Genomic DNA, 27,942 nt, shown 5'->3' with positions numbered 1-27,942 from the left:
TCTTACTCCTTACGAAAGGTGGCGATATTACAATTTTGTAAAAAGTGCTAGAATAAGACATGTTTTTTTCCCCTCTGCTTCCTCGCTGAGCGCTAATTAGCGCCACAATTTTTCTTTGGCATTTTAGTGAAATAAACCCTAAAGCAATGTGAAATTTTTTGGGCGACTTCTGTTGTTCTGCTGCTTTCCGACATGTCCGCTTTAAGGTAATGGCTGAAGTTTGAAATGGAGGGCGTCTCTTGGTGCTAGCAAGTGTAACGGTAAAGTAGCTTAGCTCACTGCTAGCGGGATAAGCTAACAACTAAGCTAGCTGCTAAGCTAACGAGGAGAATACATTTATCAACAGTAAACGATTGAATCTCAGTTTGTAGCTTCCCTTTAATAGAGAAGAAATTTAGCGACAAATATATGTAGGCATGTTTCGGCGACAATCACTACTGTATAATCTATTTTTTCCTTTGAACTAAGCTCTGTGTTGTTCGATATTTTGATGATGAGATGCCTGGGTTTTATGTGTGTTCAGTGACTGCAACTCCTGAATAACACACTGTAGGGTAGTTTATAAAAAACAACACGCTAATCGACCATTGTTGTGAATACGTCATAAGTAGCTTGTGTTCTCTTAGATGTCCTGTTATCTTAAATTATTCTGGAAATTTACTCTGCGCTTTTCAGAGCATTTCTTTATGAGTTGCTGATTTTTTTTTCCAGTAAAGGTTGGACCTGCTGTTATGTTGTAGTTAGTGTAGAGTGTCATCATGGTTGCTTCTAGTGAATATAGTTTATTTTACTAGAGATGTGCCATGCAGCTCGGAATAGATGGGGATCGTTGATTAGTTTTCCACATAGGGGTGCACAATATGTAGCAAATATATTATTTCATTATTGATGTCACAAAGAACTGTGCTGAATGAAATATCTAGTACTGGTATGCCTTCATGAGGATATTTTCTGCACATTGTGCATGTCCGGGCCTCAAGCACAATTAAAGAGGTGACACTTTGAGAAGAATAACAAACCTACATAGTATCACACTCAACATTTCACGTTCACTAACTAACTTACTAACTAACTAACCTACTCCTAGTTCCATAACACCTTACGTCCCGTTTGATGCCTACCCTCAGTAGTGTCAGTTTTGTCTGACATATTGTTTTGTAATTTTGTAATTGCATTGCAATGTGTCAGGAAATTGCACTTTGCATGTATGAAACCACATGTATGGATTCTTGTTGTGTAGAATCACATCTGATTTGAAACATGAAAATATCCAAGAGTTATTGAACCATTTTAGTAACTGATAATAATGAAAGAACAAAAGGAGAGAGTATGCCACTTTGATGCAATGATGTGGATAGTTTTGTAATCTTTTTCCTTTCTTTTGGATTAAAAACTGCTACAGTATCAAAAGTTTTTTATTTTTCTCTTTATTATATCATGATTTGCTGGGGGGGATGCAGTTTTTCAAAAAATCTGAATCTTCTGTTCAGACCACAAAGAAAAGAACAATATTGGCTAGAAAATCCCAAAGATTGATTGAACCATTGTTGTAAACACTATGTTAAAGCAAAGTTTGAATGCATAAATATATGAAGTTGTGAGTTATGAGAAAAAGTGTTTTGTTGATGCTCAGCTGCAGTCGAAGTTGCCTTCTGATTCCTTTTTTACTGGTGCGTGGTTGGCCATCACTCAAAAACATTTGATTGAAGTCTGTTTGCATTCCTTTTGTCTAAATATGCAGTTACAAGCCATGCATACTTTGCTACAAGAGGACAAAATGTTGAATTGAGGGACAATTTCTTCACTTTAAAGTGGATTAAGGCTGTTACGTTTCATTCATTATTTGCTCTATGATGATGAAAGATTTTAAAACATTGTCTCTTAGTATTCTAAATGGACAAAAAAAATCTAAAATATATCAGTATCAAGTAAGTTACAATTCATAGTGCAGCAGATGATAAATCTCTTGCAATACCTGTTTTAACTTTGAACCAGATTTTACTGTACATGTGATATTTCCTACTTTTCAGAGGAACCTCCAGCAGCAAGCTGAATTTATTGGTCGACAAGCTTCATGAATATTTGGCTCATCCCAGCATTGAGGACAGATATGACATTCCTACATCAGAGGAATATCATGGTACATGTTTTTTTTGTTTGTTTTTCTTATAAACTCAATCAAAAGCACTGGAAACGTCGTAATATTTTTAAAAACATTATTAATCTTCTGTTTACAGGTCAAATAAAACGGTTTTCTGTGGAGAACTCGAGAGTGGATAATGTTACAGAGGTAAATATGCTTTGGACACTTAATGTGTTGAACACCATGGAAAAACCAATAATCCTAACAAAGTTATTATTCCTGACTGGTCATGTGATTGAAAACTATAAACTTCAATTGGTGACATTTGCAAATTCCAAAAACAGTTCAGTGAAATTAGGATTTTTAGCTTTGCAAAATCAATTTTTTAATGTTTTCACATATTGTTCCTTGAACTCATATTATCAAATTAAGTCAATAGTGTTAAACAGCACAGCTTCAACACTTCATGAGATTCTTTGATCAAAATAGTATGATGTAATGCATGGTCAGTTTTTCTACTTTGGAAAATATTTTGAAATTTGTAAAAATCAAAATTATTGCCACAAATATCTGAAGCTTAAGTAGCTTAATTTTCTACCTGACCTATCCATACAGCAAAAATGGTTTAAAGACCAACAAATCTATCTGCAATCTACATTTTGACTAATCTTGGAATAGCTAATAAAAACATTTTGTTTTTATATCTTTCAACTATAGCATTTAGTTTGCTAATTCTGATGCATTTTTGTAAACTTAAACATGCAGCTTTTTTATGGCTTAAAATAGAAATTCCTTGAGACTAAACCTACAATCTCTTATTTTGCAGGCTGGTTTGGACACTAGATATTCCAAAAGGTGAGTTAATGTTAATTTCTACCAGAAAAGTTAATGTAAAAAGTTTATAATCCACCACCCAAATGGAAAAATTCTTCTAGTGAGGGAAAATATTTTAATTTTGATCTTGGTTATTGGTGTTTTCCCTTTTTTCTTTACAATTTGTTGGATTTCTGAAGTGTAATAATTGTTGCAAAGTTTTGTAATTAGTATTTTTACTTTTTTACTTTTAATTATACTTTAGAAAACCTTCAGTAGTTGTTAAGCACTCCGGACTGGATGAATCTTGCGAATCAAATGCAAGCGAAGACTTTGAGATGCCTGTCGGCTCAAATGGTCACCTTGACGTCACTAGATTGCCTAAAGGTAGGTATTGCCGTTTTTCCCTGCCGATCCTCTTCTGCTTTGTTGTTGGATTTAACCTCTTCCTTTGACAGGTACAGTGCTGGTGAGACCTGAGCCAGTGGACAACGGAAGAGATGAATTCAGAGGTCCAGAATTTCGTAGTCGCAAGCCAGGGGTACTTCGGAAAGAGTTTTCAAGGAAACGTGCAGGTCAGGCTCTACAGAAATTAAATTCTTCTTACTTTTATGAACAGTAGAGGTAATATTATCAATAACCCATTTGTGACCTTATTAATTTGATTACATTAAAAGAACAGTGTTTTGTGGTCTTATACAAGAATTTATTTTGTTGTTGGAAAGTGGATTTTTAATTTCACTTTATGTATAAAACTTTGGTTTTGTCAGTTTGTTTTAAAAGATCTCACTCAGTCATGTTGTCATGATCCATGATCCAATAATTGATTTATATAACAGCGTTGTCACTCCTGTTGTTTCACAGGAGGACAACATGTGGGAATTGTGTGTTGTACAGCATGTGGCCGGCAAGTTAACCACTTCCGGAGAGATTTTCTTTATCAACATCCGGTTCTGAAAGTGCTGATTTGCAAGGTAAGTCTGGGCCCTGGCACCTAAGAGCAAGAAAATAATCAAAGCAAAAAAGATTATGAATAGTTGGTTCATTATTGTCAGCTGGTTAGCATCATTGGTAAACATGCTTAATAGTATGTTGTGTTTTTTTATTTTATGATGATGATGATGAAGTATCAGAATATTTTGATTTACTGGAGTAAGGTTAACATTATTAATATAAAACATTTCCATTTGGCTTCTTTTCTGTTTCTTTATAGCAAGCACTGGTACAAATGTTGGATTAAATTTTCAGACTGACTCTGAATTACTTGCATTCACTGAATTTTACTCTGGTTAATTAGATTTATAGTGTTGACAGACAAACTGTAATTAACCTGCTTTCATAATAAAATGTGAAAAAATAAAATATATCTCCTGGAGTCTTTCAATCTATCTTAGAATATTACATTTTATTAAAAAATCCATAGTGCATAAAAAATATATAACTTTTCTGAGAAACTATAGTTCTGTGCCGAGTGTGTCTGTTTGAATAAAATCACTTTAGTTAAGGAGCTTTTTGATTGTAATGGCGTTGTTGAGTTTGTCTCAGAAATGCTCCATTGATGTCCTACACGGTTCTGTTGTACCTGTTTACCATTGCAAACTTAAACCTACATGCAAATCTTCAAATTTAGAAAAACTTTGCCACAGTTACATCAAGAAGAAACTATTTAGGCTTTATTTTTCTGTATAGCTCTCTGGTTTATATATTTTGCATTACCTTGCAAATAAATTGTGCTACACAAACAAACATGCCTTAAATTTCCCAGTTATTTGAACATTTGTTCTTCCCTCATGAAGCAAAGACTTCTTAAGTTCTTTAACTTGGAATGTCATCAGTCTCGTAGTCGGTACTTATGCTTTGTTTGGTATATTGAGGTTGGGTAGAAAGTATATTTATGCAGCTGTAGATTAAGAGATTGAGGTGTCTGTACGCTATTTTATGTCGGTAAAGTTTGGCTGTATAAACAACAATGGAAGACCACAGAGTTTCTTTTCTTGTGGTACAGTACTAAGAAACTTTGACGGATATAAAATATGTAACCCTTTGAAGATTTAAATGTGGAAGTCATAAATGTCTGAGTTTCCAAACAAATGGTATATTTTGATGACGTGCTCAAACTAACAATTTGTTTTGTTTCGTTAGTCATGCTACAATTATTACTCAAGTGATGACATCAGTAAGGATAGAGATGGCATGGATGAGCAGTGCAGGTGAGATTTCTTGTATGTAGTACACGACTTCAATAGAAATAGACAGGAAATAACACAATAAGTTGTTTACCTTGTTCGCTATGTTTTCCATGTAGGTGGTGTGCTGAAGGAGGCAACTTGATCTGCTGTGACTACTGTAGTAATGCTTTCTGCAAGAAATGCATTCTTAGAAATTTGGGCAGGAAGGAGCTCTCCAGCATCTTGGAGAGCAAATGGTATTGCTACGTGTGCAGCCCAGAGCCGCTTTTTGACCTGGTGATGGCCTGCGACACCGTCCTGGAAAATGTGGAGCCCCTGTGGCCTCATCAGCGGAGGAGGAACCGAGCGGAGCCGGAGAAGTCTGAGCTATACCGCATACTGTCGCAACGCTCGTCTCAGAACATTCCTTTGGATAAATGGGACCACAGTGGCATGGACGGAAATGTGATCTTTAACTACAACAATCTGCAAGTTTCTAAGGATGTTACTAAAAAGGCAAAACATCTGGTAGACTCAACAAACGCCTTAAACCAAACATTCATCAGTTTCATTGAGACGGTAACAGCAAACAAGCCTACGCCCAGTGTTCGTGCTGTGTATTTGAACTCCTTTATAGCTGTAGTGAAAGGGCTGAGAAAGTCGCTCACTGCACTGGAAGACAGCCTTAAGGAGGAATTTAGGGACCTTGATGTTGGCAGCAATTGGGAAAATATCCTCAGCAGTGACTGCAAACATTTTATGAGAAATTCAGACGTTGAACTTAATATGTCTGATAAGAGATTCTTAAGTAACTTGCAGAAACTGGCAGCTGAGCACTTTGAAGACAATGACTCTGACTCCAAAGTATACATTGACCTCACAAATGACTGTTCTGAGAAGGAACTAGACTCAAGTTCTGAAAACATCGGCCTGACGTCATCTTCGAGCGAGGTTGACATGTCTAAAAAGCTAATTGTACAACTTACACCTGTACCTATGGAGCAGAAAGAATCAGCCAATGTCTCAAAGTCGGACAAAAACTTCCCTGAGGAGGAAAATAAATCTAAGAAAAAGGATGCATCGGAAGAACAGGTTGTTGGAAGTCCGGAAGATGAGAGACAGATGAGCATTGATGCTGCTAATACACCTATCTTGCTGAAGGAGAAACAAGGCAACAGACGATCCCCTCGTTTGAAGACGACTCCGTTGCGGAGACAAAGTGACATCACAATCAAACCATCACTTTCAGGTGTGGACAGCGAGAGTGACTCTGAACCTGAGGAGACCCCTGACACAGTGGCTGCCACGGGCAATGATGAGCAAAATTTGAGTCGGTCAAGAGATGATTCAGACTCAGATGAAGTACCTGCCGCCCTTCTTGAGCGGGCAGCAATGACGCACAGCTCAGATGAACCTCAGAGTGACGAAGATGGAAACCAAGCACCTCCAAACAAAGTGGCCAAGAAATGCCTGTTTTGGCTCACCAAGAACAGTCCGATGTCGCCGGAGAAGCTGCGGCGAAAACGCAAGATGCAGGACCGCTCGTCTGAATCGGAATCGGGCAGCAGAGTAGTTAAAGCTCGACAGGAAAGCGGGACAGATTTCTCAAGCGATGATCAAGACTCTCAGAAGGAAATACAACACTTAAATACAGTGAGGTCGATCGGGAAGCCTCATCTCATGAGAAGAGAAGAAGAAGGTGTGGTGAGAACGCAGAAGAGGATGCAAGCTAGCAAGTCTAAAGGGAAACGCCATCAGGATGTGACTGATTCATCATCCTCGCTGAGCGATGATGAACAAGAAGATGACTCTGGCAGCGACGTAAGTGATCAGAAGATGAAACCAATCACAGAAAATGTGGCATCACTCGGAGTAGCAGCATTCCAACAATCCTCAGGTGAATTTTTCTAACCTGTCTGCTATTACCTTTTCTCATTGAACTTATATACTTTATTATGAATAGGCCTGTTGCGATAAATAATAAATCAATTAATTGCATGATAAATTAAAGTTATAGACCTCATTTTAATTTATCGGCTTTGTCGTTTCTTCCCGTTGTTTTTTTCTCTTTCTATTGATGACATTGGACGAAAAACGCGTCACATGTTGTGTTTAGTTTTTATTCAAATACATTTTTTTGTTAATCGAGACTGAAAGTCCATTTTATTTTTGTTTTTGGTTGTTTTGTTTATTTTGTTTACCAGTTCCAGTGTTAAGTGTCTTTTAAAAGTAATGTGTATCTATTTTTGGCAAGATATTTATTGCATTAAGTCATTATTATCACAACAGTTTAAAATGGTCTCCAACAATATTATCATTTATTGCTATAATTTTTGGGACAATTAATCGCTCAGTAAAATTTATCTAGACAGGCCTAATTATAAGTAGTAAGCTAATTTCTAATTTAAATCTTACTGGAGAGGTACATTAATTGTGAAAGGTAAGTCGCAAGTCGGATTTACCAAGCTTAGGACAGAAATGCGAAAGAAAAGTTTGAGATAAAATCTTCAGAAACTCGTTCATGCACTGGCGGTTTCTGATATGGGCGAAGGCACAATGTGCTCCCCTACAATTGCCTTCAATGGTTCATAACTGAAACATATTACAATTTTTCATTAATCCTCCTTATTATGCCACTGTAATGTAATGTTTCTTGGTTATGTAGTTGTTTTTTTTCTTCACTTGAAGCTCATTTGAACTGCCTTGTTGCTGAAATGTGCTATTGTTAGATTAAAAGATACTTTTACAGGACTCTAGATGAGAAGAAGTAACAAATTAATTCAAGTATAAATGTGAAGGTTAGGATGGTTATGCACCAAAGATTTTGTGGAGCTGAACATAGATGGTCTTGCCATTTGTTTTTTATTAAGAAAATTTGTTTGCGTGTTTGATGTTAAAAAGAAGACCTTTGATCCTGATAAGTTCTGGATACGGGAAAGCAACACAATGATTAGTCGCTGGCATTAAGGATTCATCCCCTGCTGTTTAATGACACTGAAGGGTTTGTCTGTGTGAGGCCTGTTGTCCAATCTTATGACAAGACTACGTGTAATCTAACAGAAAAGAGAGGTATGTGGAATATGAAGGTACTCTGGTCAGATGAGACTGAAAAATACATTTCTGACCTACAAACAAAACACTGTTTAGCTGGATCCCAACATTGCGTCTTGCCTTGAACGACATTTGGGGTGGCAGTACAAGAAAACAAGTTAAAGCACACAGTCCAGGCTGCATCAGACTGGTGTTTACTTCTAAGTATATTCATGTGTTAGAAGAGAATTGTCAAAATTGTCAAATCTAATTCGGATGCTGTGGAAAAACTTGATAATTGATGTTTAGAGGGTCTCCCTGAATAAATCTGACTCGTCTCGAGATGTTTTCCAAAGAAATATAAATGCTGGTAAAACATATTCCATAAAACTTGCAGCAAGTTTGTCTTTCAAAGCACCAATTGCTTTAAAAGGTAAAATACTGACTTTGTGGGTTGTAAATAAAGGAGTTTCTGTATTTCTGAACATAACCTTGTGTCCTGTGTCAGTTTTTGCAGGTAACGAATATCTTGTTTTGGGTAATAACAGATTTAATCTACAAATTCTATTTTCTTCTTTTTCCCCAAGGAGATGAAGAGCAGTCTGGGCCCTCATGGGCAGCAGAAGATGATGAAGATCCTGAAAATAGGTACGGTTCTAAAAGCCCAGAAGTCGAGTTTGTAAAAGAGTATAGCTGTAAAAGAAAGGGTGCAACTCCAAATCCTGGTTTCCGCGCCAAATCTGGGAACATTAAAGTCATTAGAACTGAGTTACGGTCTTTTCAGACACGGCCTAAACGTAGCTGCAGGGCTCCTACAGTCAAATACACATTTTAGCAGAAGAACATCTTCAGATACATCAACTTTGTGACTTTTGATCTAGATTGTCTCTGTCTTAAATTGCCTTTATAATAAATAATCTAATTATAAAAGTTAAATACATTTTTTACAATATACTATTTCATTCTCTTCCCTGTATGCTTGGATAACTCCAGTAGTGGAACATAAATTCAAATGAGTGAAGGGTTTTTTTTTTTTCACCTTTGCCAACTTGTCTGTTTATGAAGCACAGAATTGTTTCCATTTGTTGTGATTTGATTTAAGTAAAATGTCATTGTGTCTGTTCACAATGTGCGTATGTTTTATCCTCCAGTGCCAGTACCTAAAGCAAATTGAATTTTATTTACAGATTAAGTATAAAGTTTTAAACCTGCATGCAAAAAGGTGTTATATCTTTTATTCCAACAGAATTCAAATTGAATTGAATGTATTTACAAAATACTTGGAAATGCAGATTAAGTTTTAGTTTGGAGAATTGGAGAAAGTCAGGTGTAGTTGCAGGTCTGTTGAAAACTTTATACTTCACCTGGGCCTTAACTGTGTCATGATGGTGTAAATTAGGTTTTGAGAAGCTCATACGATATCCATTTCAAAATTAATTTTAAGGATTTCATTCAATTTTTTGATACATGTTGTTTTCTGAAGTTTGATTGTTTTCACTGTAAATATGCATATATTACTTTTTCACCTCATAATCGGTATGCTTTTTCTTGGCCACCATGAATAATAATTTCAATTTGACTTGATAATACTTACACTCAGTGTGTTTATGCAGCTTGTGCGCTGTCAGTCACAATACAACATAAGAGGCGTAACGATACATCAGCTCTGAAGGCGAGGTAAAACACATTTGGGTTCATGTTAGTTAAAGCTTCATTTCATCAGGCAAAACCATCAAGAACAATTTCTTTTTGATTATGTTGGTCTGAAAGTGCTAAAACACTTCAAACGGAAGAGCTCCATAAAATTTACATGCATACAATTAGTAGTGCGTTCATACAGCAAAACATTTGCAGTTTAGAGTCTCAGTTTGGGTATTTTTAAGCAGAGGCAGTCATGACTCATTTAAACAAACCTTTAGCAGATGCCAACATCTGTGTAGTAGGTGACCTTTGGTTAGCCAGTCACCTTTTCCTCAGTGATAACAAATCATTTTATTCTTCTCCGTCACTCCGTCGCCATGTCTTCATCGACTGTCAATTCAAAATGCAAACAATTTAAAAAGTGGGAACTTTTTCTGCACCTTTTTTTTAGCTAGTCGGATTTTCTAGCTTTATTTATTACCTCTGTCAGCACAAAAGGACAACTTGAGAACTCCTTCCTTTGTCTTCAAAGTAAGAATCTCAAGGATTATCGTCACAGTTTATATTTTATTCCTACAAGAAAAATATGTTATAAGAACTAATAACTTTGTTTTTTTTTTTGTGATAATTCACTGTTTTCCATATTCTCAGCTTCTCTAGTGGGAGTGTGAGTGATGCGTTTGAGCTGCAAGTTGCAGCACAGTGAGATTTGCTGTTTATTTCAATGCAAACTACTCTTGGTAGCACAAACCCATGGCGGAGTACCTTTCCATTTTACACATTTAAGCACACAGAATCCTTGCTCAGAAGCGGAAATGCTAATAGTGAATACCAGAAATGTTCATTACTTTCTATTAACACAACATTAGATAGAAAATCTTTGGTTCCTTCAACCCAAAGTTTTCTGCTGGGACTTCCAGCTTTGTGTCTGCTTTTTCCATTTTAAATATAAGCTTGAAATGGCAAACATTTGAGAATGTTGAAGATGCTGTTCACTTTACAAATATGCTGCACTGCAAGACAGTCTTGCCTTTCTTTTCATAGTGTGGCATTTGAAGTAGGTTCAGCAGTTTCTTGCGCAGTTTTCTGTTAAATAAGACGATGAGAACTGAATTCTTTGTCTCGAGTTTTATTACATGGTGTTACAACAAGGGGAACAACATCGTAAGCAATGTTCCTCAGAGCTGAGGCTGCTTGCAGGCGGACACAAAATTTCTACTTTGTTTTTTTGACCCACACATCCCACTCCCACTCTCCAAGATGACCTTCACATACCAGTGCTTGGAGTAAAGCTCCATGTTACCACACTTTGTTGATACCTTCCAGACACACACTTTTTTATTTTACCTAGTGATTAACTGTTACGCGCAAAAAGAAGAAAATGCAAAATCAAAAGTTACATTTATTGTTACAAGCTCATATATAAACAGCTTCACGTCTCCTGTTTTGCCTTTAGGCTCCTCTCTTAGAAAACTTTGACCTGTCAGGACTAGATAATCATTCTGAGGTTTGTGTTCCAGTAGGAATGTCAGCAATAAATAGTTTAGTCTGTGTGGCAAAATCCTGCTTCCCATACATTTATACACTTCACCCATCTTCTTTTCTCTTAGTATTAATTGAATTGAGAACCTGTGAAATAGTTTATAATGCTGTTATGAAGAAACTTACTCTAAATGAATACATGAATTTTAAATGAAGTATCTATGCAATATAGAGTCATATCAATGAAGCAACAAGACAAAACGTTTCATAAACTGATTATTGGTTAACAATAGCACCCACACAATTGCATGAAATACAAGCTCATGTTGTTACTCCGCAATTTTTTTCTAATAAGGGTTATGCATAAGTTTTTTTTACAATTAATTAGTTATTTATGATATACTATTTCTGACCAAAGTTTTTTAAAAAGTCTTTATGGAGTTCTTTACATAGAGAGAAATGGAATCTAGTTGGCACAATCCATGTTTTATTGAAATGCATTTCTTTTTATATGTATAATTTATTCATATTTAAATATTTGGTCGACTCTTGTCCAAAGCAGGATTTTCTGACTCTTTCCTGAACTGGGGTTTTTCATGTTTTGCAACCACTTTCTATACACAGAGTATACATTTCTGCTGACCATTGAAAACCAATCCCAATCCAAATTCTGCTTAACTGGAAAACCAATCGTTTTAACTGCAGTTATGCAGGCGAAAACTTTTTCTTCCAGGTCAGTCCTTTTAGAAATTACCGGCAACTTTGTATATACTGGGAATTGAGAGTGGGCTGTGAAACACGACTTTTAAAATATAAAGCAACCTAAACTTCCACAATCCCTTTAACGACATCCATGTTTGTTTCTCGTGTTTTTCCAGGTTGGATTTTCTGACAGCACAGCAGTGAAAACAATGCTGTTAGGAAACTGTCGCTTAATCTGGGATTTTAGGCCTCTATCTATCTATCTATCTATCTATCTTGTCTGTCATCCCTCTGTTTTAGTTGTAGTGGTAGTGCTAGTACATGTAGATGAAAATGGTCAGCAGAAATGTAAGCTCCATATTGTTTGTGGTTTTTTGCTTAAACTTTAAAAGGATATTGTAGAAACACATGCGGTTGTCCCGGGCAGCCCATGAGTGTTAGTGACCCTCATAAGTGTTTGCTATTTAGATTGTCTTTTTTTCTAAGTTAAATCAAGACTGAAGGTGCTCGTCTTTTACCTCTGCTGTAACTACTGTACTGTATTATTTTTTATGTTAACATATTCAGATCAAATCATCTTATAACACTTGTGAAAAAACTGGGCGTGGCCAGCATTTAAACCCCGCCCTCAGATCTGGGTCTGACCTATCTGAGAGCTTTGGCACGATAAACTCAAAGTCTCATGAAGGCCGGACTTCTGGTATTTACTGCCACTAGTCGTTACAGGAGCTCATGTGTGTATTTTTTGTAGCTGTACATACTTTTGATCCTTCCTGACACCATGTAGTATTGAAACCAAACGCTTTTTACATTTGTAAACTGGCCTTATTTATTTTTTATTGCTTTTTGGGAACATTTCCTCTTTTTGTTTTGTTTTTCCATCAGATTGAAAAAATGGGCGAGGTAACTTTATTCTACGTAAAGATTTTTAACGAACTTCTCAGTTATGCAGTTTTGTGCCTTTTTAAAAAAAATTATAGAATACTTTTTTCTTTGTAAGTAAGTTTTCGCCCCCTTTGTTCAGAGCTGAACGTTGCTGATCAGTATTTTGAAAAGGTTGAGAGTAAAATGGGCTAAATTTGAAATTATTGTGACTTTTCACTTGGGGAGGGAAAAAACAAGCATGAAAAGAAGACTGGTCACCCCCTGTTTTGCTTAAAAACAAGAAAAATGCAAAGACTTTTTTTTCCGTTTTTATTTTGTCTGTGAACATTAATTGCTGTAATAAATATTTACTTTTAAAATGCCTCTGCCTCTCTTTTTTTATTTCTTATATTTTGAACTTAGTTGCCTTATTTACAGAGCTGACCTATTTCTAACTTTTGCAAAGAAACATCAGCTGAAATTTCCATAAAAAATATAGACTCGAGTTAGTCTGTTCACACCATTTTTGCTTTTTTACGTGAAAGCAGTGCAGGGACAGCCATTAGCAGACATCTTATAGAGATTTAATGCACATTTCCCTCCTATGTTGTTGCCATTTATCTTTGATTATATTTAAAATTTGTTAAAATCATTTTAAGTAATTGTAAAGTAAACTACAGGTGCCTTTTTCCTTGTGTTCTACTTTTAAAAGAATCGCTAAGCAATTGCTATTGGCCCAAATTAAAGCCAACCTCTCTTCGGACGAGGACATTTCTTCCGAAGGGGAAACTCAGGAGGATCCGTCTGAATCAGATGGCGACGAGGAACCTAGTCAAAGCAATGAGGATGATAATGCAGCAAATACTCACAGTAAGTCTTCCAATCCAATCCAGTTTGCAGTGCTGATTCAGCACTAAGCGTAACGTGTCCACCTGGAGTCCTACCTGGCTGTCAGGCGGATATGACGGTAGAATATATTTCTGTGCAGGAGAAGACCTGGTTTCAGAGTCATCAGACAGCATGCTCGATGAGCCAAAGTCCAGGCACCATCTTCTCCAACACAAACTCACATTAGATGAGGGAGCTTCCAGTGACAAGACAGAACCTGAGGGTGAAGTAGGGATGCAGAAGAGCAAAAGAAGAACCAGGAGGAAACGTCTGTTTTGTAAGCAAGCGCACAAATTACACCAATATAGGTGGAGGAGGAACGTAAACGCTGCTCTAATGTTTAGTTTTTATCTCTTGTCAAGCTGCTAGTGAGACTTGTAGTGAAGGTAGTGAGGAGACGGAGATGAGCGACGAGCTGAGTGAGTCCGAGGACGAGGCTGCTGAAGATAGGATCGAGAGGTACTTTTTATTTTCACCGTTTTTGGTAGTAAAATGCTCACAAATGAAGGGAAAAAAAACACTTTCAACATTTGCTGCTCTTGTGTTGCCAGACATAAGTTCATATGAAACACATGACGGAAATCCTATTAAAGACATTTGAACCGTTACTTTTCAGGTTGGAAGGATCATACGGTATTTTTCCTAAACTTTTATTTCAACATACATTTTAATTTTAAATTTCTCAAACAGGTTTGAATGTTCACATACTCACACTTTGCAGCTTTAAATCGTTTGTTTGGGATCATTGTCCTCCCGCATTTAAATCAGTGCAGCTGAAAAATATATAAAAATAAAATCGCACATCAAAGAGTTAAAAAAAAAAGACATTAATAGTATTTTTATTCATTCTAATTGTAGATAAATTGGTATACAGAGAGAAATGTCCAAATCTTTTCTCTCTTTGCACCAGATCAAGCAAACGAGAAAAGGAAGCAGGTTGCAGTTTCGAACTGAACAAGCAAGTGCCCTGCATTTTATTGTCTGACTCCAGTATTGAGAAGGTAGCAGCATCACTTCTTTCTACGTCGCATATCTTGACACCTTTATCTTCAGATGTTATCTTCGGGCTGAGCAAAATTAGGTCTTTCATTTTACTTTGTGGGGGTTTTGGGGAAACGTGAGCAGAGTGACGAAGAGGATGTAAATGAGGAGAACAGCGAAAGCAAAGGCACCCCAAAAGGACGCAAAAAGATCCGCAAAATTATTGACGACGAGAATCTCCGTGCTGAGACTCAAGAAGCCCTCAGAGAGGAAGAGGAGAGGTGTCGGCGTTTGGCGGATAGATCGCTACAGATGGAGGACTGGAGAGAGGTACAACCATTAAATTTTCATTTGAAAGTTAAACATGATTGGTTACATCATTGACAAATGCAGGCTTCACGTAGATTTGGCTGTTTTTTTTTCTTATTGTTCAGAAATCTGCTGATTGTTTGTCATTTCTTGCCAGATAACTGTAATCCCAGATGAGTTGTCTCAAGTGGAATGTCCCGTCACAACCAAGCTGGTCCTGGACCAGGATGAAGAGACCAAGATGCCGCTTGTTCAGGTGCACAGGAACCTGGTTACGATCCTGAAGCCTCACCAAGTGGATGGTTAGCTTGTGCTCATATTCATACTCTATTTGACTGCCGATTTTAGCTTCAAGTGCACCTGAGTTAGTTAATTATGATTTTATTTCAGTTTTTTTACTTGAAAAAGAGAAATATATCAGCTTTCTGCTCTCCTGATTCACATGATTACCAGTGAGTTGGTTCTTCAAGAGTCACCAGACTCAGATCTACGGAAATGAGGGACATTATTAGTCAGGGGTCCCAAACATTTAGAGCTGAAATTACTAATTGGATTAATTTCATGAATCAGATTAGTCGATTAATGAATTGTCAGTTTCAGCCATTTATTTATTTAAAACACATCTAAAACTTGCAGGACAGACGGTAGAAATTTCACACTCATGTTCTAATCGATTGCGGTCGCACCTCTATGTTTAGTGGGAACGTCACAAACACGAGTGAAAAGTTTCCTACAATATCGGCGTTGTGCTTTTCTAGGTGTCCAGTTTATTTGGGACAGTTGCTGTGAGTCTGTGAAGAAGGGCAACTCTTCCTCCGGATCAGGCTGTATCCTGGCGCACTGCATGGGTTTGGGAAAGACTCTGCAGGTGAGGAACATGGATGCCTTCTGGACTCAGGAATTACATTTTTAGACCCTTGAGCGTTGAAGGGAACCAAACATATCAAACTCATAATGTTGCTGTTTGCAAAAAACTCTTCCTGAACTACTTTCACGATTATCTTCAATCTGTCCTCCAGGTGGTGGCCTTCCTTCACACAGTGCTGCTGTCATCAAACCTGAAGTTCAGAACAGCCTTGGTGGTTTGTCCTCTGAATACCATCCTCAACTGGGTCAGCGAGTTCAAGAGGTGGCAGCACAGCCTTGGAGAAGATAGAGTTAAGGTATGACAGATAAATGACCGGCGGTCCACATGTTGGGATGACACAAACCTTTTGTTCCAGGTTTCAGAGATGGCTAGTGTGAAACATCTTCCAGAACGTCTTAGAGCTCTGCAGACGTGGCAGAGAGACGGAGGGGTCATGATAATAGGGTATGAGATGTACCGCAACCTGTCCCAGAACTCGAAAGCCACCAACGAGGAGAGCAACAAGGAGCTGAAGAGAGCGTTAGTAGATCCAGGTACTCTAGAGAAATGGCCATTATACAGCGCTCTCTGGCTTTCTCATTCGTTTTTCTCATTTATTCTCGTTTTCTTTTCAGGTCCGGACTTCGTGATTTGTGACGAGGGTCACATTCTTCGTAACGAATCGTCATGCATCTCCAAAGCCATGAACGCCATCAAGACCCAGAGGAGAGTGGTGCTGACGGGTACACCGCTTCAAAACAACCTCGTTGAGTGTAAGTCCTCAGATAAAATAATGCGAGCACGACTAAAACACGCTGCTCATGTGGTCTTATTGTTAAGTTACTTTTTAGAAGCTTTCATTGACACTCTTCTGTCCTGTTGCACCTTTGCAGACCACTGCATGGTGAATTTCATCAAGAAGAACCTCCTGGGCTCCCTGAAAGAGTTCAGAAACCGCTTCATCAACCCCATCCAGAACGGCCAGTGTGCCGACTCCACCCCCAGAGACGTGCGGATCATGAAGAAGCGCGCTCATGTTCTTCATGCGGTTTTGGCTGGATGTGTTCAGGTACGAAGAAGAAGAACACCAACATGTTACGTTTTCGCTTTCTGAAAGTTGAGCCAATTTTCTGTTTTCTAGAGAAGAGATTACTCAGAGCTAACTCAGTTTCTGCCTCCAAAACTTGAGTATGTGCTGCTGGTGAGGATCTCTCCTCTTCAGTATAAGCTGTATTGCTACTACCTCGACCACGTTGCAAGTAAGACATATTTTACGCTGCATAAACACCAATGAATCAAACCTTACCTGAAAAATGCACTTTTGTTGCAATTTATGCTTTTTAAACATATTGTAAATGCAATCGCAACGCTGTGAATTATTTCCAGATGTATCTGTCTTACCAGAATCATATTAATAGAACGTGTTTTTATGTTTGTATTTCCAGGTCAGGGCTCAGCCACTTGGCAAAAGCCCCTGAAAACTGGCGCCAACCTTTTCAAGGATTTTCAGGTCCTGAGCCGAATCTGGACTCATCCATGGTGTCTTCACCTCAGCGATCTCAGCAAAGAAAGCAGGAAGGTAGGTAGAGTAACCACACTGAATCAACACCTCACTCGTTTGACCTCGATTAACTCGTGTTCTTTATTTGATTACAGAAGACTCTTTATAAGAGGAATCAGCTTCAGATGATCAATGTGGAGACGATTGTGGCGGAGAGGTAAATTTTGAATGCTTTCACAGTCTCCCTTCACGATGACAATCAAAGCTTTTCTTCTCGCTGTAATGTGTTTTTATCTGATGTTTTTTTCTCTCTCGCTGAAACAGTGGATTGAAACAGAACGAAGAAAATGAGCAAAATATCAATGGACACAGTACCGTGTCTACTGCCGGACCCCAGACTGTCCGAGTGGTGGAAGGTATTACAGCAGCATGTCGCTGTACCCTGATCCTAAAACGTAGAAAAGTTTCAACCAGAGTTCCTTCTCTTTGCTGTTCCTTGTAGGTGAGAAATCATCCGGCAGCTCGAGGTGTCAGAATCCCGTTGAAGCCTGGTACAGGCATCTGCTGTCTGAAAGTGACGCCAGAATCATGGAGCATTCTGGGAAAATGGTGCTCTTGTTTGAAATCCTCCGAATGGCCGAAAACCTGGATGACAAAGTGTATGATTCTTTTTTCACACCGTGCCATTTTTGTCTGGTTCTTTATGCACCAAACAAAAACTTCAACGTGAGATTTTATAGATCTGATCAAAACAAAAACTGTAATTATATTGAAGAATTTCTTGTACAATTTACAATCAGATGACTTTAGAAGACCAGCGGTGACATTGGATGTTATTTAAGGTTGTCTTAGTAAAGGGGGTTAAACACAATTATCACTCTGAAGATTTTTATTTCAAGGACATTCTTTCCCTTCTATTTCTCACACGTCCCACTTTATGTTTCTTAGACTCAAGGGTTGTAAAAACTTTCAAAAGGTTCTAAAAGAGAATATATAAGCAATATATCTGATCAGCTTTGCTGCTGTTCTGATGGTTCCTCACATCTAGACCTGTTTTTACATTCTTAGGCTGGTGTTCAGTCAGTCCTTGATCTCGCTGAACCTGATTGAGGATTTCCTCGCAGCTTCTCACAAAGCTAGAGACCCATTATCATCCATCAAAGGTAAGAAAGACAAAACATCCGGTTTTAACTGGACGTTTTTCTCAGTAGTTGATTTTTGTGCTTTCTTAACCAATCAGAGGGCAGCTGGATTAAAAACGTGGATTACTATCGACTTGACGGCTCTGTCAGTTCCTCATTGAGGAAGAAATGGACGGATGAATTTAATGATGCTGACAACGTCCGGTACTCTTTGTCCCTTGTTGTTGATTATGCTTTCAAAAAAAAAAGTTCCTTCCTGTAATTAAAACGTTTTGTTTCATGATTTCAGTGGCAGACTGTTTCTGATTTCAACGAGAGCCGGATCACTTGGGATCAACCTTGTGGCCGCGAACAGGGTCGTCATCTTTGACGCTTCGTGGAACCCGTCATACGACATACAGAGCATATACAGGGTGTATCGCTTCGGTCAGCTGAAACAAGTGTTTGTGTACCGCTTGTTGGCACAGGTGAAGATCGGACCTGAATAAAATATATCTGAATAAATGTTTAGCAAGTTATTTGTCAAATCATTTTTAAAAATGGTCCGGCTGTTTGCCAGGGGACCATGGAGGAGAAGATCTACGATCGTCAAGTGACCAAGCAGTCTCTGTCCTATCGAGTTGTAGACCATCAGCAGATTGAAAGACACTTCACTTTTCATGAGCTGACTGAACTCTACACATTTGAGCCAGACCTGCTCGATGATCCAAACTCTAAGAAAAGCAAGAGACCGACAGAGATTCTCCCGAAGGTGACTTCACCGCCTTCAAATGATCACAGAAAGGCCATTATTTTTTTACACCACTTTAACCGTACGCATTTGTTTCTCAGGACAGCATCCTAGCAGAACTGCTAAAAGTGTGTAAGGACCGGATAGTGTCTTATCATGAGCATGAATCCCTGCTGGACCACAAGCATGAGGAGGAACTCAGCGAAGCCGAGCGCAAAGATGCCTGGGCCGAGTACGAAGCCGAGGTAATGCTACTATCCTAAAGGAAGACTGATAAAGGCATAGTTTACATCGTACTGTTTATATCTTGTGCATTTAAACTTTTGTCTTGTTTTTCACCAGTCAAACACAGTTAAACTCCCAGCCAGCTCAAGCCAGGACAAATTGCAGAAGAAGACCAATGAGGAGCTACTGGTGTGAAAAAAGAAATTTAAAAAATTATCTTAGAATTCATACGACTTATATTTGGAATCTAAAAAAAAAAAACGTTCATACGTCTTTGCAGGAAATACTCAACAGAAGCAGAGCAAATGTATCGCAAGCTTTCCTGACCCTGCAGAATATGAGGATTCCCTCTATGGAGGACTACATGGTGCGACTGGTGAGTGAACTCAAATAGGACCTTTTTTTTTCTTACTTGGTTTGCTGAGGTGCTCAGCATGATCCCAGTTGAATGACCAGCAGTGGGCACCACCTTCCCAGCTACTGCACATGCATGAAAGCAAGAAAAAAATACTCAAACCTATTCAGGGTTCAACTGACTGATGAATGGTTTGTGTTTTTGATATGGTAGTTGTGTGTCGCCCTTTCTAATTCCACCCTGGGCAATCACCATAAGATCTTGTTAAAATTGCATGCTTGGAATAGAGTGCTACAGGTGAAGGTTTGTCTGTTACACCCAGCAAAATATTATTGCTCTCTTGGTTCCACAAACACTGACCATCACATCTTAAGAGTCCATTTTTAACCCTTAACATTTGTCAAATTAATATATGTGGGTAACATAAAAAGATGGATACAACAGAAAAGTATGAAAGAAATAGCAAGAAACAGTATACTATCTTCTTATTTATATGTATCCACATGTGAAAAATACTTAAAATTTTCTATTTTCAGACAGCATAGAAACCCTGTATTTTCCTTTTTGGGGTGCTTGTAAGCTTTAGAAACTGTAACAGCAAGAAATAGACTGATAACTAGCCAGATGTTCTAGTATTAATATTATAGTGGAGCAGCAGATATAATATATATCTGCTGAAATCTGAAGCAATAAAATCAAGACAAAATCTGAACAACTCACTATAGGACATGCATACATAAACATATGCAGCTCAGCAGGAAAGGAGACGTCCTTTGAATATTCACCGACTTTGCGTCGTTCTCCTGCAGAAGCAGCAGTACCCCTTCCTACCTGAGGCGGAGCTGCAGATCAAAGCTGAGCTTTGGAGACAGTCTGATGCGAACAGACGGGACATCACACAGTCCTTTTATCAAGACTCTCTGGCGCAGCATCAGTCTGTAAGTCACTTGGACATTAGCGAATGTTCCTCGTCAGTACAGGTTTGTACAAATGGCCACTCTTACATTTCAATCCTCTTTTCTTAGCTCACGTTCCAGATTCAGGCCTTACTCAACAGTCGACGATCTCTTGTGAGTCCCGTCACTCTGAACACTTCCACCCAGCCTGGCTAGACGTGAGTGAGGGATCCAAGCCGTAGTACAAACACAAATGTTTCATTCTGTCACTTGGCTTCATTTCTTCTTCACTAAATAAATGAATGTATAATTGCACCTTGTAGAAATGAGGAAATCCTTAATATTTTTATGCTACATTACCATGTTAGCCAATGTGGCACTTTGAGTTGGACATGCTGTGCAATTAAAATTAAGATTGTTCACAAATATATATTTTGTTTAGTTTAGCTCCTTGTTTGTTTCTGTTAAAAACCTTTTGTTGTGAAATAAACTTTTGTACTTTTGCAATGATACCTCTGATTGCAGTATCTGTATTCAAAGTGAATTATTTTCAGTATGCTGCTCTTCTTTTTAATTTAAACCCCAAGATGCCAAAAATCCCACTAGCAACACAGCCTTTCACTGTGTTCATTTATTCCTGACAGAAATAAAGACCACCAATACAAAATACAAACATTTTTTTCTCGAAGGTGGTATAATCATTAGGAGGTACAAAAGGCAATAGGAGAAAAAAAAACAGTAACAGTCAGTTGCACACAATTTGGTTAAAAAAATTTGGCCATTTTAGTTTGTAAACAGCTTTAAGTCAGCTCAGGTTACTTTCCCACACAAGGTTTGGGTTTATCGAAATGGGATCAAAACAAGTAAAACTTCAATAGTAATGCACATGTGGATCAGTTCTAATGGTAAAATACACTGGGAACCTTCAGATTCAAACAAAATAATAAAAAAAAATAAATAAAAAACCTGTGAAAAACGTAGTTTTGGCAGGAACCACATTTTAACAGATGTGCTTTTGGCAGCATGCAAATCTGCTTTGACATTGCCCCTGGAATCTATCGCAGCGTCCATTGAAGAGAAAGACAAAAGACCATGTGAAACATGACAAAAACAATACAACAGATTTAGTCAAGTTCATCTCCAGAGATGATTTGTAGAAATGTATAATATTATGTCGGCACACTGTAATGAGAGACAAATGACCCATTTGTCTTCCCTATTCTGTACTGAGGATGGATGAAGAATTGTAAACACAAAAGGACACCTAACGTTGCACTTTTAATATATCATAATAGTTAAAAAAAAAAAACTCCAAACAAAATAATCATCAACCAAAACTCTTGGAAACATGCACAAGTTTGGCTGACTTTAAAACGACCTTCAATTTCCACATAGAATCAGTCATTTAAATTATTTAAGAATTTAGGACATAAAAAAGTGACATAAAAACAGTCCAGTGACCTTCACAGTGATGGTTGTGGATTCCTGCAGCAATGGTGATCAGCCTCCAGGGGGAGCTATAGTCTCTCGCTAGAACAGCTGCTCCTGTTTGATCCAGGATGTGTTCCTCTGACTGCCTGGCTCACTCGCGGCTCCCGCAGCCGTCTAGTGTCCTGTGTCCAGGTCCCTCATGTATTCCTGAAGTGCCTGCAGCCTTGCATCAATCTCTGACAGCTCAGCCCCAGTGTCTATGGAGCTCTCTGTGGTTTGGACATCGAATGATTACTCCATAAATAGCATCCACTGAGACTTTATTAAGTCTTTTTGAAATATACGACTTAAAAGAAATTTTACTTCCTGATTTAACATCTTGAAATTGGGCCTCGTTTCTAACAAACTCTGGCTTGAATATAGTTTTTTTTTAACCGGTGTTTCACTGAGAAGTAGCTGTTATGAGCTCAAATGATGAGCAGTTCCACCAAGATTTTGCTATTTGATGCTGAAGTGTTTTGCACATGCTGTGGGAGATTAAATTATTTCTCAAACATGCATGAAAGAATCAGAGCAACTCCAGGTGTTCTTTCCAAGAGGGAATGACATTATAACTTTACATACGACTGCCCCTTTAAAAAGAATTTAAAAAAAGAATTAATAAAGTTACCTTTGTCTTTTATTCGGTGTGTTGGAGTGCTACTTAATGGCTTTCTGGTCAAAAGGCCTCGAGACTGAAACGGAAAATAGAAACAAGATTAATTTTACATGCAGAAGGGGAAAAAAGGCACAAATGGATTAATCATAAGTGCTGTTTTCATAGCTCTGATGATTTTGTAACCTCATTTAATTCAGTTTAAAAAAAAAAAATCAAATATAGTTTACATTTACCCACTCACTATCGAGTTCATTACTCACCATATTAGGTCCATTGTATGTCTGTTTTCTTCCCCTGTAAAAAGAATTAAGGATTAAAATAGCTCAGACACTTTTCTGAAGACTCATTTCCAGTGCAGTCCCAGTACCTGAAAAGTGTATTGGCCATTTCATCCATGTCTGCTAATGAGCTGTCAGAGGAGTTCCTGCTGCCTCTACGCTCCAGCGACAGGCTCCTGCCTCGGCTTCCGGCCCGGACCGCCTGAGGGTAAGCCTCCCTGGACCGGGAGCGGCCCCGCTCAGGAAGCATCGGGGAATTCAGGATTTCCCGTCGCACCTTCCGCTGTCTGGCAATAAAAAAATTAATTAAAAGATGTTAATAAATTCACCTGCTACAACCAATACAGAGTAGATAAAAGGGAAAATGTATCGGAACCAACTTTTTGAGTTCTGCCTCTCTCTGCCTGCGCTGCCTGTCCTGGATGTAGGCAGTCGGGTCAAAGCGAGGAGCCCGAGACCCTGGAAGACACACGGTGACAATACAAGAGATTGGGGATTATTAATGACCGAAAAATTATTTATAAAGACATTCACATTTAACATTTGCTTGTGCAAAAGCAAAAAAAATGGAGTAGTTCTTCTAAATTCAGTTTAATTGTTGCTTTGTCTCAGGCTACATAATCCTCGGTTATTTTGCTGATTTAACTATGGATAACTGGCATCAGTGTATCGATGATCTTGTTGCATTAATGCTGCGTTCCAATTGTACTTGAAACTGGAAAATTCAGATCCCAGGTAACTTGAACGCAGCACTAACTTAAAGCAACATTTTCCTTCTCCATAAATAATTAGCAGTACGTACTGGTGGGTGAAGGCGACGGCCTCAGCATGTGAGGACGTGATCCCGACGAATCCGACCTCCTTTCCCTCTCCCCTGACCTCAGTCTTCTGTCCTCCAGCCGCTCTCTGGACCCGGAGCGAGCCCTGACCCCTCCGTACGCAGAACTCCTCTCACGCGACAGCGACCGATAGACTTCCCCGTCAACTCGAGAGCTGATGCGACCCGAAACAGGCGTCACTCTGCTGCAGAACGCAAACACTCAGTGAGTCCTCACGTGCTGAATGCTCCGTCCACAATGAAAGCAAATGAATGAATGAAAGAGAAGGAAAGTAAAGATATAGTACACGCTTAGATTGTCTAACCCTCGCCGAAGGAACGCCAGCTCACTGGTGAGACTCTTGACCCGAACGCGGAGCGCACACTCTGAAGCTCTCAGCTCCTCCAACTAGAAAATGAAGGAGGAAGGTTAAATCCAGCAGAGAAACAAAGTAAACATCAGCGATTTTACCCAGTGAACTTTCACCTGCTCCATTAGGAGTCGCTGTTCTTGGCACCTTTTGCTTGTGGAGCGTTGACTTTTGGCCCTCTCCTTGATCAGCTGCTCCTCCAGCGTCCGCACCACTTCTTTGACCCTCCAGTCTCCTCTGCCCAGTCCAGAGTCACTCCCACTCATTTGCAGTCTCTCCAGAGCCTTGGCCATGGCTTCCTTTTCTTCTTTCACTGCAGCGAGCCTTCAGGGAAAACAGTGGCGTCAAAAATAAATAAATAACACTATCGTTGCTGTAGGGGGATTATAACTCACAGAAACCCATTTACTCGCTATACTTTTACATAAACATTTTGCTTCTTTAAAACTCTTATTTTCCATTTCTGCATTAAAACCTGCTGTTTAATTACAATAACTCTGGATAAAAGCAGCAACAGTCAGTATCAGCTGATTTTTTATTGTTCATCAGAAATGAACGGAATGCTCTTGTTGCACTACCAAACATTAAAATCATCACATCATAAAGTGTGTTGAGTAAATATTCACTTTACCTTCTCACCAAAACTCTAATGTATTTTTTGGGGGGTTAATGTGACAAAAATAAGTATTGCAGAACAGAGGAGGAGGAGAATAGAAATGTAAAAGAAACAAAATACAAGAAAAGAGATAAGAAAGATGAAAACTCTAAATAGCTCAACACATCTTCAGACTCCTGAATGCAACACAGAGATTAAAGCGGCCTACTCTTGTCGAAGCCGGTGCATTTCCAGATCTGTAGATTTGCCGCCTCCATGGGAGGTGAGCGCGCTGATCTCAGCCCTGAGGGCTCGGATCTCCTTTTGCAGGCTGGCTGGGTCAGGCTTTCCCACATACGGCAACGGCAAAGGGTAGTGTATCCTACCAATACGACGGAATTAAATGCAACGATTCAAAATGAAAATCTCAGTCCAAGAGAGGACAGAACAACATTCCATATGGAGATCCAAACCTGTCAAACTCCACTGTGTAAATGAGGATGAGGTATCGCTTGGCGGTGAGCGCAGACTGCTGCTGGTGGCCACGAGGACGACTGACCACTCCCGCTTTTCTGTTACGCAGCAGCTCCAGGTCAGCATAGGTCAGGAGGTCAAGGGTGACAGAATCACTCGTCTGGAAAGAGAAACTGTGGTTAGATGCAGCCTGTTTCATTTCACCCTCTGATAAACACGCATCTCAAACACTGCTGGATCATTTCCTGTTACAAGCATGAACACATTTTTAACTCCATGTAGTCTGAAAATATTACTTTGGTCTTATTTTGCTTTTCAAAAAATTCCAAATGAAGTCACAAATACAAATTTTAAAATTCAACAAAATTAAACGTAAGTATTTAGTAGCTAAAATAAGCATAACTTCGCATGTAAGAAGGTAATGAAGTGTCTCCAATATGTCCCTCTGTGTGTGTGTTGAACAGCATTAGTCTGACTGGTTGTTTGATGCGAATTTGCGACATCAGGCAACAATCTGGACAAGTAGCAGATATGTGTCTGTGGACGCTGTTGTTCATTTTAGAAAAATGGTTTTATATGTTGAGTAATTTGAACTGAATTTGTTCATCTGGTGGGATTCGAGTGCTTTTCTTCTACTATTGTCTATTAGTAGAAGATTAACTATTGTTAACTTTTTTTTGCCTGTTTGAAGCAGCTAACAAATAACGTCTAGAAAGATCGGACGTGTAGAATCTCTGTCTGTGAGACACGTTCTGCTCGAGAGGGCAGAACATTTCTCACTCAACTGGAAACACTGGCTCTCCTCACCGGCCAGTGTCACCCCAAGCAAACCTGTCTGTTTCTATTATTATTATTACTAGGATATATAAAAAATGCAGCACTGCACCTTCCTCACAGCAGATTCCAACATGCTGCAGAAAATAGGAAACTGTTTGAAGTTGCCAGTTTTGCGAGTGAGATCTTCAATGTCTAACGGAAAGAATAAGAAAAAAAAGCACAAATATAAACACAAGCACAATCCGTGTCATACATTACAAGTGTTATTTAAATAAACCACTTACACGCAGGATCAAACTCCCCCCGCCACTGATCTGCTGTCACAGAGTCAGAGATTTCCACAATCAGCAAATTCTTATCCAGTTCGATCTTCACAGAAAACTCCACTCCTCGAAACACGATGTCCTTCATCAACTCAGAGCCGTCTTCCATCTCTCTGGACTTGCACTGGAGAGAATAATACAAAATTGTCTTTAATCAAAAAATACCAATTAATAGTGATTGATAGAAGAGAACCATAATTGGTTACTTTAACTGGCAGATGCGTTATAGTTCACACAAAAGGAGTTTCACAGAGTATTTAGAGCATGACAATTATCACAATTAAAATATGTACCTTACTTTCCCAAAAAAATAAAAATCTCTGTAAAATGTCTATACAGCAGGCACAACCTGTTAGTTAAAGGGAATTTTTTCACCCAGAGGGTACTGTACTTTAAATCTTAGGTAAATGTTAATTATACTTGCTAAAAGTTGACAAATTGAACAAATTGTGTACATCTGATCAGAAATGCTCTGTTGGTAAAATTAATATTTTTCCTCTATTTATCCATCTATAAAATTTCCCAGTTTTCTATTTTGTTCTATTCAAAACCACCACACGGGGCAGTAGTGAGCAGAATAGATGTTTAAGACTTGGCATTTCCACCTATCCTGTAAAAATAGAAAATAAAAAATACGTATAAAACGCAAGGTACTCATTTAACATCGGAAGTGATGATTTTAGGGAGTAAGTTATGAACTACATCATCAATGTGTCGTGTAGTCCCGTTAGGATTATTGCGCTTCACTTCACTTTCTCTGGTCACAGCGAGTCTGTAAACATATTTTTAATCGCCGTATTAAACTAAGTGAACTTGAAACATGTAAAGCCTTATAAAGACAATAACTTTGTTTTAGCACAGGCTTTGGAAAGCTGATAATAAGCTGCTGAGATGCAAATGTTTTCATCTTCTGACCAGCGGTCAGCTAGCGACTGTTACCGCGTCCGCTGCAGTCAAATTAACTGACCAACGTTAGCTAAATGTAGCTAGCACAGACATCACTAAGTCGTTAGGGCTAATTACTTAAATTTCCAGTACATTTAGCTTGAAAAGGGACGCATTTGGGTCGCGTAGCCGCGTTCAGACTGGAAACACGACAAACAAACGATTGCACGTTAACAACACCTGGAGTTGCAGTGATTATCCTGACCGGGTCAAGCTGTCAAAGCATAGCTGTTGGGAAACAGTCGAGAGGAGCTCGCTTCACAGAGCGCAATGAAACCTGAAGGCAGTAAATTGCGATTGCTCTCAAGTCCCAAACAGATTGTAATCCATCGGTGAAGCGCAGCGGACACCAGAGCGGTTCAACAACCGGGAACCGTTAAATTCTTCTTCGTCAGTATTGATCTGCCTCTGCCTCCCGAGACTTGTTGTTCACCAAGCGCAATACTGTCACCTAGCGGCACCAGAGAGACATTACCAAAACAAGACCACTGGTAAGGAAACGCGAATGGAATGAGCAACTATTTAAAAATAAAAATATAAACTATACTTTGTACTTACACGTAGGTAATATTATAAAGAAGTATAAGTAGGAAGTATAAGTAGCCCCACTCAATTT

The 27,942-nt window shown here is 38.7% G+C and overlaps 2 protein-coding genes across 3 annotated transcripts; one reads left to right on the top strand and one right to left on the bottom strand.

The window, feature by feature from the left end:
- Positions 1 to 28: 28 nt before the first annotated feature.
- Positions 29 to 21,154, top strand: LOC129368520 (transcriptional regulator ATRX-like). The gene is made up of 35 exons (XM_055043538.1): positions 29 to 206; positions 2,031 to 2,140; positions 2,238 to 2,290; positions 2,910 to 2,938; positions 3,162 to 3,283; positions 3,355 to 3,471; positions 3,761 to 3,870; positions 5,039 to 5,106; positions 5,202 to 6,961; positions 8,682 to 8,742; positions 13,496 to 13,653; positions 13,772 to 13,948; positions 14,034 to 14,130; positions 14,582 to 14,672; positions 14,797 to 14,982; positions 15,119 to 15,263; positions 15,720 to 15,829; positions 15,981 to 16,124; positions 16,185 to 16,362; positions 16,444 to 16,581; positions 16,702 to 16,877; positions 16,950 to 17,067; positions 17,254 to 17,387; positions 17,465 to 17,526; positions 17,634 to 17,725; positions 17,812 to 17,968; positions 18,378 to 18,472; positions 18,550 to 18,655; positions 18,741 to 18,918; positions 19,011 to 19,202; positions 19,283 to 19,426; positions 19,524 to 19,595; positions 19,687 to 19,782; positions 20,571 to 20,699; positions 20,787 to 21,154. Exons 1-35 carry the CDS (start codon positions 193 to 195, stop codon positions 20,871 to 20,873), a joined length of 5,706 nt encoding a protein of 1,901 aa, XP_054899513.1. The 5' UTR covers positions 29 to 192; the 3' UTR covers positions 20,874 to 21,154.
- Positions 21,155 to 21,254: 100 nt separating this feature from the next.
- Positions 21,255 to 27,733, bottom strand: ccdc61 (coiled-coil domain containing 61). Of its 2 annotated transcripts, none has more exons than XM_055043536.1 (13): positions 27,507 to 27,733; positions 26,343 to 26,505; positions 26,168 to 26,250; positions 25,281 to 25,441; positions 25,037 to 25,189; positions 24,329 to 24,536; positions 24,150 to 24,250; positions 23,827 to 24,047; positions 23,405 to 23,483; positions 23,114 to 23,311; positions 23,007 to 23,040; positions 22,759 to 22,822; positions 21,255 to 22,357 (listed from the first exon to the last, which is right to left on the bottom strand). In XM_055043536.1, the coding sequence occupies exons 2-13, from the start codon at positions 26,488 to 26,490 to the stop codon at positions 22,263 to 22,265; spliced, it is 1,545 nt and encodes a 514-aa protein (XP_054899511.1). In that variant the 5' UTR covers positions 26,491 to 26,505; positions 27,507 to 27,733; the 3' UTR covers positions 21,255 to 22,262. The 2 variants fall into 2 exon arrangements, with proteins under 2 accessions (XP_054899511.1, XP_054899512.1); XM_055043537.1 differs by having other exon boundaries at positions 24,168 to 24,250.
- Positions 27,734 to 27,942: the final 209 nt, after the last annotated feature.

The sequence above is a fragment of the Poeciliopsis prolifica genome, unplaced genomic scaffold (genome assembly GCF_027474105.1).
Source record: "Poeciliopsis prolifica strain line A6 unplaced genomic scaffold, Auburn_PproV2 SCAFFOLD019, whole genome shotgun sequence".
Classification (NCBI taxonomy): domain Eukaryota; kingdom Metazoa; phylum Chordata; class Actinopteri; order Cyprinodontiformes; family Poeciliidae; genus Poeciliopsis; species Poeciliopsis prolifica.
This window is presented reverse-complemented; position numbering and strand designations above follow the sequence as displayed.